Source organism: Hylobates moloch, unplaced genomic scaffold (genome assembly GCF_009828535.3).
Source record: "Hylobates moloch isolate HMO894 unplaced genomic scaffold, HMol_V3 SCAFFOLD_23, whole genome shotgun sequence".
Lineage (NCBI taxonomy): Eukaryota > Metazoa > Chordata > Mammalia > Primates > Hylobatidae > Hylobates > Hylobates moloch.
In genome coordinates, this window is record NW_026652298.1 from 5004195 (window position 1) to 5017342 (window position 13148).

At 50.1% G+C, this 13148-nt stretch overlaps 1 protein-coding gene across 1 annotated transcript; it reads right to left on the bottom strand.

Moving 5' to 3' along the window:
• Nucleotides 1-3465: 3465 nt before the first annotated feature.
• On the bottom strand, nt 3466-11169 carry MCIDAS (multiciliate differentiation and DNA synthesis associated cell cycle protein). The gene is made up of 7 exons (XM_032145184.2): nt 10873-11169; nt 10689-10785; nt 10430-10521; nt 6849-6921; nt 6073-6296; nt 4900-5010; nt 3466-4712 (listed from the first exon to the last, which is right to left on the bottom strand). Exons 1-7 carry the CDS (start codon nt 10990-10992, stop codon nt 4272-4274), a joined length of 1158 nt encoding a protein of 385 aa, XP_032001075.1. The 5' UTR covers nt 10993-11169; the 3' UTR covers nt 3466-4271.
• Nucleotides 11170-13148: the final 1979 nt, after the last annotated feature.

Below are 13148 nucleotides of genomic sequence, written 5' to 3' on the forward strand. Positions count from 1 at the left end.
AGATTACAGGTGCCTGCCATCATGCCTTACTAATTTTTTTTGTATTTTTAGTAGAGATGGGGTTTACGCCATGTTGGCCAGGCTGGTCTCGAACTCCTGACCTCAGGTGATCCACCCGCCTCAGCATCCCAAAGTGCTAGGATTACAGGCGTGAGCTACCATGGCCGGCCTGCTTTAACCTTCTAAAAATAATCTTTAAAAGGCTTCTTTACAACACTGGGTCTCAAAGTGTGGTCCCAGACCCCAGCATCACCTGGGAACTTGTGAGAAATTCACATTCTTAGGCCTCACTGTAAAATTACTGAATCAGGAAATCTGGGGATGGGCCCAGAAAACTGGGTTTTAATAAGCTTTTCAGGTGATTCTGATACACACAGCAGTTTGAGAGCCACTACTTTACAGTAACATCTCACTGTTGCAATTATGAGGCCATGTCATTAACAATAATCTAGTTAAAATGTGTGTACCTTTTTTTTTTTTTTTTTTTTTGAGACAGGGTTTCGCTCTTGTCACCCAGGCTGGAGTGCAATGGTGCAATCTCGGCTCACTGCAACCTCTGCCTCCTGGGTTCAAGCGATTTTCTTGCCTCAGCCTCCAGAGCATCTGGGATTACTAGCATGTGCCACCATGCCCAGCTAATTTTTGTACTATTAGTAGAGATGGGGATTTACCATGTTGGCCAGGCTGTTCTCTAACTCCTGACCTCAGGTGATCACTCGCCTCGGCCTCCCAAAGTGCTGGGATTACAGGTGTGAGCCACTGTGCCTGGCCACTGTACCTCCTTTTTTAAACTGATTTTACTTTCATAGAAACTTCTAGAAATGCCTTGTGTTAGCTAAAACAGTAACTCCTGTCACATCTTGTCTCTATACCTTGCTTTATTTTCTTTATAATGTGTTAAATATCAGACATCATCTATCTGTTTAGTATCTGTCTTCCCCTACTAGAATGCATGCTTCATGAGGCAAGCACTTGGTTTTTGTTCCTGGTTGTCTTCGCAACAACTAGAACTGTACCTGGTCCTATTGGAAATGAAGTGATTATTGAGGTAATTTCAGGCTAACACATATTCCTGAACTAGAGAATATATATTCTCCAGATACAACTGGGTATCCTGTAATTCAATTCAATTCTGACACTACCTAGAGTTGGTGTCAGATTCCACACATTTAAGGGCTTAGTCCACAAAATTTCCTTCACTTCAGATGCCAGTCAGGTGCCCAGCATGCCCACATTTCTGACTTGGCTGCAAAGTCTAGGGTTCCCATAACACCCCATTAGATTTAATAATTTGCTAGGATGGCTCACAGAACTCAGGAACTCATTTTTTTACTATTATTTGTTTATTATAAAGGACACAACTCATAAATAGCCAAATAGGAGAAATGCACTGGGCAAAGTATGGTGAGGGGGGCACAGCTTCCATGTCCTCTCTGGGCACACCACCCTCCCAGCACCTAGACAGCTTTACCAACTTGGAAGCTCTCCGAACCTTATCACTTAGGGGATTTTATGGAGGTTTCATATTGATTAAATAAATCATTGGCCATTGGGATAACTCAATCTCTAGCCCCTCTCCTCTGCCCAGAGGTGGGAGCAAGAAGCAGGGGCCGAAAGGCTGAAAGTTCCAACCCTCTAATCGTGACTTTTTTTGTTTTTTAGATGGAGTCTTGCTCTGTCACCCAGGCGGCTGGTGTGCAGTGGCATGATCTCAGCTCACTGCAACCTCTGCCTCCCAGGTTCAAGTGATTCTCCTAACTCAGCCTCCAAAGTAGCCTCAGTGATTCTCCTGCCTCAGCCTCCCCAGTAGCTTGGACTACAGAACTCACCACCATGCCCAGCTAATTTTTGTCTTGCTAATTTTTGTCTTTTTAGTAGAGACAGTGTTTCGCCATGTTGGCCAGGCTGGGCTCAAACTCCTAGGTGATCTGCCCACCTTGGCCTCCCAAAGTGCTGGGATTACAGGCAGGAGCCACCACACCCAGCCATTGCTTGGACTTCCTAAAGACTAGCCCCCGTCTTGAAGCTCTCTAGGGGCTCTCAGACACCAGCCATCTCATTAGCACATACAAGACACTCTTAGCTGTGTAGTGGCTCAGGCCCATAACCCCAGCCACTTGGGAGGCTGAGGCAGAAAGGAAGGATCGCTTGAGGCTGGGAGTTCAAAACCAGCCTGGGAAACATAGCGAAACGGCACTCATCACTGGTTAGAGTCCAAGGATTTTAGAAGCCAGAAGCCAGGAACCAGAGACAAAGACCAAATGTGTATTTCTTATTATGCCACACACAGAATTCTCTATCCTTACTCTTCTTCATAGCACGTATATATTTATTTGTTTGGTAGTTATGTCTTCCCAGGAGGAAGTAAGATCCATGAGGGCAAGATTTTTGTGATTTGTTCTTTTGCTGTTTACTTAGTATCTGTAGTACTAAGATTCTCAGTAATAATAAATATCTGTTAAATAAACAAATGAATCCAATTTGTAAACTCTACTACTAACTAATTTAGTCATTTGCACCATTAGGCCACAAGATGATGCCCCCACCTCCACCCTCCCACCGCAACCCCTGCCTCAGAAGTGAAAGATACTTAAGCAGTTCAAGTTACCAATGGCTAACATGACAATTATAGGGATATAATCTTAAAGGCAGGAAGAAATGTAATTTTAAAAACTCTAGTCATAAGACATACAGAAAAAAAAAACCTATATATTTAAAACTTTTTGGTTATTTGTAAGTAAAGCATTATAAGAATACTCATTAAGGAGAGAGGAAAAGACGTGACAAGCTGATTGTTTTGGGGGACAGGTTAAGAGGTTTGGGGGGAAGTGATTTTTTGTTTTTTCTTATCCTGAACTGTGGTAACTTTATGTTTGAGCTGATGAAAAAAAATTCTGGGCCAGCCACTGTACTTTTTAAGAGTCCATTTGTTAGACAAAATATGAGGAAATATGGTCTAGTTTATCACCTTTTTTTTGGTTTCTAAATGGCTATTTATATACAGATAGCAGTACATACATGACAAACTGGAAGAGCAGGTTCTGCCACACTGCCAAGTCACCTGTTACCTGATATCTCCTCTCAGAGGGCAGAACCAGCAATGCGGTGTGGTGTAACACAGTTGGAAACGTGCCCAAGCTGGGCCCCCAAGTGCAAGAAGTAGCCCTCATGTTAAGAACTGTGACGGTCAGGACAAATCACTACTTGACATATGCCACTCACATAATTTCAGAAATGAGTAGAAAAAAGAATCCCAGACAAAAGGGAATAGAAGTCAAGTCAAAGTGAAGGCACACTGACTTTTTATAGTTAAGTTTTTCTTACAAGTTATATAAATCGAGCCAAGAAATGTACAATATGACTGTGCACCCCAGTTTTATCTGTGTAGTTCAAATAGGTAGTTTTACTTTGATCAAGATTTCCACACTTGATTTCTGGCAAAAAAAAAAAAAAAAGGGAACACTCTTTTTCATGTGGTATATGCTATTTTCTTAAAACAATATATATTTCTCATTAACACTGTTTGCTTTTTAGGTGGTTATTCTATTTGCACAAATAGAACTGTATGGATAATGAATATAAACTGTTACCATAAATCTTCTAAATTATGTGAATGATAATTACAAACAAATGTGCTTAGCACCTATTTTGTTGATAGCCCATTGCCTCTGAGAATCTGCCTTTTCCTAAGACAACTGTTCAGGTTACCTCTCCCGATTTTGTATTCTGGCCACCAAAATAAAAATTTTCAATAGTAACAAAATTAGGTGTCCTTTCAGGACTGAGGGAAGTGGAGTGATGTATAAAAACATTCACCCAGAAACCAGGCTTCTGGGCCTAGAGTCCTTAAGTGACTAGTTAAAGTGATTGAAAGGTTCCAGTGTTTCCCATTGCAGGAAATTACTTAACCTCTTAGAGCCTTCTTTTCCTTCTTATAATATTAGAGCATTATATAATTATAAAAGTAACTATGGTTTCTAAATCCTTCCCTGCTCTAAAAATACATAATTCAAAGCTGCTAAAAATAAATACTTTTAAAATTGGCTGTGACATATGTGACATATATATATATACACACAGAGTTTCACTGTGACAAGGGGAGGGACCATACAATGTTTTGTAGCAGAAATTTACAATGCATCGGTATCAAGATGCTTTTGTTCCTGAAAAAATGTTTCAGGGTGGCATTCAACCTGAAGGGAAAGTTCTGGGAAGCCTCCAGGCACTTCAGTGGAAATACAGGGCAGTGTTTTGGGGGACCGCATCACAGCTCAACTGGGGACCCAGCGGAACTTGTAACCCCCGTTGGCTGTTCTGATGGTGAAGGCATTGCCCTGGGGGAAGGCGAGTGTTCGGATGGTGCTGTGGCTGCGGATGGGGGTGCTGAAGGAGCCGCCCTCCTCCAGCTCACTGTGGCTCAGGTTCAAGGCGCTCTGGCTGCAGTCGGTGCGCAGCCCCCGGAAGGCGCCGTGCAGGTTCCCGGGCCTGGTGTCAGTGTTCGCGGGCTCTGGCTGCAGTCGGGGCCGCTTGGGATCGCGGCTCTGCAGGGCTTCATCGCAGCGCTCGGAAATCTCCCGCAGGATGGCGTCCACTTCCGCGCAATCCTGCCCCGCAGCGCTGACCAACTCCTCCAGGCTCCTTTTGGCCTTCGCCTTGAGCAGGAAGGGCTCGGCCGCCGCCCCACAATCCCGGGACTGTGTGATCATCAGCTTCTACGAAAGACAGGGAAGAGCGCCGCCCTGGGGCCTGCAGAACCCTCCGGGTTCGGGGCGTGCAAAAGGTGACCTGGGCGCGCTACGCACCACGCACCCAGCGGTCCTCTCCTCTCCGGGGCCCCCACGGGTCCCGATGCTGGGTGCAGGGTTGGGGGCGGGGATGCACTGACCGCGCCCCACTTACATCCAGCACCGAGGCCAGGTGCCGGGTTCGGCTGGCGAGTTCCTTCAGCTGCACGTTCCGCTCCTTGAGCGAGGCGATCTCCTCCTGTTTCTGGGTCAATGTCACGTGCAGCTGCAGGAGGAGACCCAAACATTCAGGGGTAGGCACTGTGCTGGGTCTCGTCTGCATATCTGGCATGAATCAAACCCAGATCCTGACGTCTCATCAGGAAATGGGGACGCACAGGCATTTACGCTAGTGAGAATAATAATCAATTTACTTTTTTTTTTTTTTTTTAAACAAAGCACTTGGACAAAATTTATCTCCATTAATCCTCAGTGTAGCGTGCTGATAAAGAGTACTGACTTGGGCAACAGGCAGATCTAGGTTCTGTCCCTGAAGTTCAACAATTCTATGTCTCGATTTTCTTGTAAAACGGGGCTAGTAAGAGTATCTAGCTCAATGATTGTGAACATTAAGTGGGAAGAGAAAGGATAAATTGGTAAGTCCAGGGCCAGACACATAGAAAGCCTTCAATAAATATTGGCGTCCCTTCTAAAAATCTGGCAGGCACTATGCAATATATGCATGTAACACAACTGCACTTGTACCTCTAAATCCCCCCAAATAAAACTATTTTTAAAAATAAATAAAATGGGCAGGTGCAGTGGCTCACGCCCATAATCTCAGCACTTTGGGAGGTTGAGGCAGACGGATCACCTGAGGTCAGGAGTTCCAGACCAGCCTGGTCAACATGGTGAAACCCCATCTCTACCAAAAAATATAAAAATTGGCCAGGTGTGGTGGCACGCGCCTGTAATACCAGCTACTTGGGAGGCTGAGGCACGAGAATGGCTTGAGCCTGGGAGGCGGAGGTTGTAGTGAGCCGAGATCATGCCACTGCACTCCAGCCTGGGCGACAGAGCGAGCGAGACTCCGTCTCAAAAAAAAAATGAATAAATAAATAAATAATAACTAATAAAATAAAATAAAAATCAGGTGGGGTAGAATTATTACCACTTAATGAATTTGGAAACAGGTGGAGCCACCGGAGCAATGGCAGCTACGTGAACCACCAGTCAGTCCACTGGTTCCGACTCACAGGACCTCATCCTCGCCCTTGCAAACCCCTCTTCCACCCTCTATATCCTGTCGCTGTCCCAGGATTCTTGGTCGCCAGGCCAGTGTCCCTACTTGATTGTTCTCAACAAGCGCGTCTCCCAACGCTCTCTGGTTCTGGTCCGCCACCTCCTTCCAGTACTGCTCAGGCGGGGGCACGTCTGGAGGGCGCAGCGGTGGTGACTGCAGGGCCCGTGGGTCCAGTGGCGGGGAGAGGCAGGGCCCGAATGGTGATATGTCGCAAGGAGAGAAAGGGAAGTCTCCGCTGGCCAGGGTGGGCGACATCATAGAGGATGAGTCTGGAGAAGAGCAGGAGCTGGATTTGCAGCCTCAAACTCATGCCCAGCTAGTTACAGGAGCAAAATGCCACTCTGGGTGTAGGGTGTATGTAGAGATTTTTCTTTATTAAATTAAGCACCCCTTACTCCTAAACGCCTGATTACGAGGCCCTTCCTGATAGCCTGTACATACACAGCAGGTATCCAACATACGCCTGTTAAGTTTACCTGAATTCAATCAAGAAAACTTCCTTGGGCCTGCACGTCACACAGGCCTTCGATCCCCTGCACACTCGTCACTCAACCTCCCCTGCCACACTACAGCATAGGGCTCCCTCTCCCGGAACTCACACCGATCCCAGATAAAGCGCTATGTAGATCCAGCGGTTCGACTTCTCCACGGGGGAGAGAAATGTCCTAAATATGGAAAAGCCTGACTCTTTGATGAGTTGCTGGAGAGTCGTTGACAGTTGGCTGGGTTTACCACCTTCACGACCACGAAATCTGAACTAGTCTGATTTGGGAGTGGGGGACACCCCCGCTGTTATTTAACTGCCAGGAGACTGCGCTTGCCTGCAATGAAATCATCCACCGTGTCTCTGAAATCCTGCAGATCGAAGTCAGCTTCCGTTTGGAGGGAACGGTTCTGAAATAAACCAGAGGTGTACGCTGGTTAACGAGTCTGGCGTTAGAAAGCCTTCAATAAATATTGGCATCCCTATTAAAAATCTGGCAGGCACTATGCAATATATGCACGTAACACAACTGCACTTGTACCCCTAAGTCCCCCCAAATAAAACAATTTTTGTGGCGGGTCTGGAACGCTTTCTAGACCAACAGACCTCCTCCCGGGCTCGGCGGCGGTCTGCTCGCACTCACGTCGCCAGCCCAGTCTCGTACCCGAAAATTCAAGCCCCATCCGAGACAGGGAACCCAGCAGGCTTGCACTGCCACGGTGGGGAGCGGGACGCACGGAGCACGACACTGACTGGGGGAAGGGGCAGCAGTTCGCGGCTCCTGCAGAGCAGCTGCGTGGCGGCAATGGGTCCTTCCACGGGCGGTGCGGCGGCCCAGCGCCGGCTCCGGGCAGCCGAGTAGCCCGCCACCCATCAACCAGCTAAGCAGCCGCCTCCGTAAGGCTCGGCGGTTCCCCGTGCGCCTGCGAAATTTCAGCTCCCACTCACCAGCGACCGGCCACCGAGCCGCTGCTGTAGGAGCTGAGAGCACGTCTTGAACACCGGATCTTTCCACCCAAGACCCGACAGCGTGCAGGGGCCTCGAGCAGTAATTTGAGGCCGCGTTTCCCGCCAAGGTTTGGCCCCAGCTAACCGCCCCGCCCCTGCAACCGAGCGGGAAGAAAGCTGTGATTCGAGGGGCCAGGAGAATATGAGAAATGCTTCTGTTCTGCGCACAGCCAGTGTGGCCTCCATTGCTCTTTCAGTTTCCCCAGATGTTGGGAGTAGACTTTTCTCGTACAGCCGGTGCACCTCCAACATTTTGAACTGTACTCTCCCGGCCTCCTGTAGAGTGTCTGGGTGTGTGAGGGGAAAGGAGACCCTAAGGGGCTGGAGGCGCGTGGGCCTTCTTGTTCCCTTAATTCACGGACATTTAGAGTTGATAAAAACGCTTTTACACAGTCTCTCAGTTCATCCTCACACCAGTGTGGGAAGCAGGCGGGGCCTGGGAACTGATTCCTCTTTGAGGAAGAATCTGAAGCTTAGAGAGTTACCAGTCACCCAGCTCTGAAGTAGTGGAATAGGGCCTCCTGCCTCCATACTTCATTTACTCTAGCTTTTCTCTCTTTTTAGGAAAGCTGGCTTCCACCGAAGACAGCACTGGGAAGGGGACAGGAGTCTCAAGGGCCATGGTAAGAGACGATGCATCCAATGGCCCACCAGAAAGACCTTATTATACTGAATGCACTGTTGATTCATTCCTTTGTGCTCATCATACTGTTATCCCCAAAGCCCTTCTTTACTATTCAGATATTTCTGGGAAGAGGAACTTACTCTGCCCCTAACTTCAAAGAATGCACGAGTATCAGTTTTCCCTTGGGAGAAAAGAGTCAAGCAGGGAGGCCTCTGGCACCTCTGCCACTAGTTGGATGCTGAGACTATAACAGAAAGGAGATGAGAAAGGAAGGGCTGAGGGCCCCAGACATGTCCTGGAGCATGAGTTCTGCCCTGGTTGAAGGGGCTCATTTCTCATGAGGAGACTGGAGGCCAACTCAGGAACTGGGGTCCTGGAAATGCTACCTCTTATGCCAATCCAGGTTTTGGCCCATTCTGAACCTCAAACATTTCTAGAGTACTTCCTGTCTCTGTCCACCTTCCCCAGCAGGAAAGGAATGGGGAAATGTGATCTGAGTGTCCCAGAGGTCTCCCTGAGTGTTTCTCCCCTAGGGGCCTCTTTCCTCTGAATCAGCTCTGTCTTTCCCAGGAAAAATCCTGGATATTTTGGTCCATCTGATGTGAGCTCTGTCCTTGAAACTTCGAGGCTGGGCATAGTGGCTCACGCGTGTAATCTCAGCACTTTGGGAGGCTGATGCAGGCAGATCACTTGAGCATAGGAGTTCAAGACCAGCTTGGGTGACATGGCAAATCCCCATCTGTACAAAAAGTACAAACAAACCAAAAACTAGCTGGCTGTGGTGGTGTGCACCTGTAGTCCTGGCTACTTGGGAGGCTGACGTGGGAGGATCGCCTGAGCCTGGGAGGTCCAGGTTGCAGTGAGCCATGATCATGTCACTGCACTCCAGTCTGGGTGACAGAGTGAGACCTTGTCTCAAAAAAAGAAAAAGAAAATAAACAAAATGAAACTTTGAACTCTACCTCCCCAATTAGATAAATCTGGCATTTCTCCAACTACAAATGCAAGAAAAAAATTCTAACAAAGAGCATGATGCCAAATGTAAAATCTGTATACTTAGACAAACATCCAACGAGAGCTGCTTGGGTTTTGTTACTTGCACAATAAACATGCTGGGGTAAGGGAGTGACCTAGGCCTCTGGGTCAGTTGGAAGATGCTGAGGCATTATCTTTCCTTATCTGATCATCCAGATCTAAAAAGAACAATTAAATGCCCTCTGCAGTGCAGTGCCCACTCCCAACTCTTGCCTTAACAATCTCTGCTCTCAGCAGCCACCTAAACTGAGGGTCTCTAGGTTCTAGCCCAAGGTTCTAGGAGGCGCTTGGAGGAGGGCTGAGTTTTGCTCCACCAGCACTCCCAGTTCTGGGAGGTGGTCAAGTCTTTGAAGAGTTCCATACCGGGCCTGTCTGCAAACCCCAGACCTATTGCCAGGAAGCTGGAACTGGCACTTTTCCTGGGGGTTGCATGTGTTTAAGACCGCCTGTCCTTCTGGGCACTTCATGTCCTACCCATGAGCCAGGCTTCTGGCCTCCCAGACACCAGTGCTGGGAGACTCCCTTCTCTGCCTGGGAAGCGTCAGCACCCGCAAGTGGTGGAAGTGGGATGGGAGCGAGAAGACAGGTTTTGGGGAAAAGAAAAAGTCAAGTGCCTTTTTGCCCCATCATGGCAAGTGACTAGAGCTTTTCGAAGGGCTGAACAGGACTTTGAAAAAGTGCCCAATTGCTGAAGGACTGTCTCTGCAGAGAAGAACATTTTCTGCAAGATTACTTCCAGAGTCCTTTGTCCTTCCTGCTTCTTCCAACTGCAAATTCTCTTGCTCTTTTCCAGTCTTGATAGAGAAGTTATCCATCAACCTCCACTCTTCTTATATACCCACGGAATGAAAATGGCCAGGAAGGGGGTGTTGGGAGAACTGATAGGACATGCAACAGGTTCCCAGTGAGCAACTTTGCTCCCACCCACCCGCCTGGTCTCTCAGTGCGCAATCTTGTCACAGCTCCAAAGAGTAGATAGGGAGGGGAATAGGAGGGGAGGCCTCCAGGTGAGCCCGACTGTACCAAGTTGGTCAAATCAGCTCCGGTGGATATGTGGCCTTCATAACATACTAGGATGTTAGTAGAAGTTCTGATCTGGGAGGCTCAGGTGCCTGCACGATGCTTCCCCTCACCAGCTGAGTGTGCCTGCGCTCCCGACCCGAGAGGAGCTTTTGGGGAATTAAAACCACCAACCCGGAGGAGGGTTTGGGCTGCGTGAAACCACGAGGCTCCACGAGAAGGGGAGGTACCTGCGAGGCGGCCAGGTCACCACCAGGCGGCGCGTCGGACCCGAGTAGCGAAGAGCAGTCAGCGAGGTCCTGCAGGTCTATGGTGGTGAGGGCTGCGCGGGGAAACCGGGAGACACGCGCCGGGCGGGCCCTGAGCCTCTCCGCCAGGCTCGCCGCTAGGACGTCAGAGCTCGGGGGAGAGAAGCTCCTCCGAGCCGTGCGCGCCGCACCCTCCCGGCGCGGGGAACCCGAGGGGTAGCGTGGGTGCCACGGGGCTCACCTGGCAGCGCTGTGGGCTCGTCGTCCGGGGGATCCTCGTACACCGACACCGGGCTCCCGCCTGTGCATCCGGGGAAGAACTTCCGCGGAGGAGCGAACTGGCCGGGCACACAAACGTTGAACGCGGGTCAGCCCTCGGGGCATGGAGCGCGCAGACCCCGCCCGGCCCGAATCAACTGCCCCACCTTCCTCTCCGGCTTCCCCGGCTTGCAGAGCAGCGCCCGGCCCGGCAGTGCCAGCACTCTGTTGGGGCAGATGCTGTCGAAGGCCCGGCGGCCGGCCGCGCCCCCCCCGCACGCCTGCATAGTGCCTCCTGCCTCCCGGTGCCGACTGCTCGGAGGCGGCGGCCCGGGCTGGGGCAGCGATCCACACCCTGCACTCCCTTCTGTGCCTGCAGGCTCCGAAGCCAGCCAGAGGTTGGGGCAGGCGCGTGGCCGAGAAGGAGTCGAGGGGCTGCCGAGGAGGTGCTGAGAGACGGCGGGGGAGGGGGAGGACGGCCGCGCGGGAGGGGCGGCTCGCGCCTGAGCGCCAGAGGTGGCGCCTTCAGCCCGGGACAATCTGCGCGCGGGCGGAGGCGTTAAACCCAACCTGGCAACCGGGCTTCCCCCCGGGAGCCGCCAGCGCGGGGCCCCGGCCCGCCAGCGCCGTTTCGGCGAGCGTTGGCGCCGCCGCCTCCCGGCCGCGCCAGGCGAAGAGAGGGAGAAGGAGGGGCGAGCGAGCGCCGGTCTCCCTCTCCCTGAGTACGGTCTTCCCGCTTACGGACAGGGGGAATGGCAAAGTTAACGATTCTTATTTCCTTTTCTTCCAACTCCAGCCACAAGGCGCACGAAATAAACGTGGAGTGACACCCGCCAGCGCTAGACTCCGGCCTTTGCGCTCCTGCAGGATTTAGTAAGGATGTAGAATACCGGCAGGGATGCCCTGGAACAGCCCCCTTATTACAGAAGCCCCTTCCCTCAAACCTGAACCTTATCCTGGGTCCTGACTTACGGATTTCCACGTGGTCTCTTTTAGCCTGAGGCCAAGAGCCCGCCCCGCTCCCCAAGCCCCGCACTCTTCTCGGCAGTGGCGCGTGAGCACAGCCTTTAAAAGACCGTCCGTTAAGAAAAAGTGACACTACGAACCCTCTTCCACTTTCTGAAAACGCCACAGTGGAGAGTACCGAATCCCCGAAAACCCTGTTCCTGTCTCTCCTAGTGGCCTCAGCGGCCCATCGCCACGTTTGGCTGGTCTCTTCGCAGTCGTAGTTGCCATTCCCAACCCAACACCTCTCCAAGGAATGGGCATTTTCCTCAGTCCGAGGCATCTCCTAGGGAGGGGCATCCTTAGGCGAGGGACCTTTCTCAGTACCACTCATATTCATCCAATTCGAACAGTCATCTGAAATTGGAATCTTTGTGTACCCCCCGCCCCCCATACTGGGCACCTTGTTTTCCCCTTATACCTAGTAGTAGTAGTGAAAGAGCCTCTAGTAAGAAACAGGATACCCTAACAGCGGTGGAAGGTAATCCAATGATAGAGTTGGAATACACTGAGAGACCCTCTGACCCACGAGTAGATGCAAAAACTGAATTGACGTGAGGTCAGCCAGCTACAGTTGGTGTGGTATGGCTCATGGTGAGGAGCTCTGGCTTTAGGGTCAGAGTGCCTGAGGACCAGGTCCATGAGCCCTAGGTCTTTAGGAAAAAAAATTACACTGGCTTCAATAGAGTTGCTGTGAAGATGAGTGAGATTATTTATGTAAAGTGACTGGTGCTTAGTATGGGTAAATTAGTGATTTTTTTAAAAAGCCTTTTCAGCTGTATTTCCAGCTTCCCACAACTTGTTCCTAGCCCTGTCTCCTGTTTCCTCTGGTTTCTGAGTAGCACAACCACCAGCCAGTCCATCTCCATCCCCATCCTCACCCACTTTCCAGCCTTTAAAATGAGTAGGGAAGCTCTTAGCTGAATTTTGGAGAGATCTCTACACATGCAGATCATCACAGAATTTCCAGGATAGGCCCATTTTCCAAATATTCGTCAATGAGTTCTAAGTTGGAGTAGACAAAAATACGGGCATTGCACATTATCTGTTGTAACAGGAACTGGAATAGCATGATTATATGACTCCTAGTCTGGATGATTCTGGAACCAGTAACTCATAGCAGTCTTGGCTGATTAATGGAGCAGATACTGGTGAAGACAACTCCCCGCAAAGTCACTCTTTTGCCTGGGGGCCAGACCCCAACCCCTTACAACCAAGCAGAGGGCCCTAATAATTTGTTATTTGAAATAGATGATATGATCTTCCTCCTCCCTTTTCACCATCACAGAGCAGCTTTTACACAAATAGCTTGGGGATCACCACTTCCTTCTTCCACAGCCAAGGAGGAGAAAGTTCCTAGAGAGTGTAGCATAGCACTATGTCAGAAGAGGCATTCAAGGGGCCCAGAGTAAGGCACTCCTGGCTCTGAGAACACCTG

Coding starts and splice junctions, on each gene's coding strand:
- MCIDAS (XM_032145184.2), bottom strand. CDS start 10,992: ATGCAGGCGTGCGGGGGGGGCGCGGCCGGCCGCCGGGCCTTCGACAGC. Junction 10,522..10,688: donor CGAGCCCACAGCGCTGCCAG/GTGAGCCCCGTG, acceptor TTCCCCGCGCAG/CCCTCACCACCATAGACCTG. Junction 5,011..6,072: donor CGCTTGTTGAGAACAATCAA/GTAGGGACACTG, acceptor CTCCTCCTGCAG/CTGCACGTGACATTGACCCA.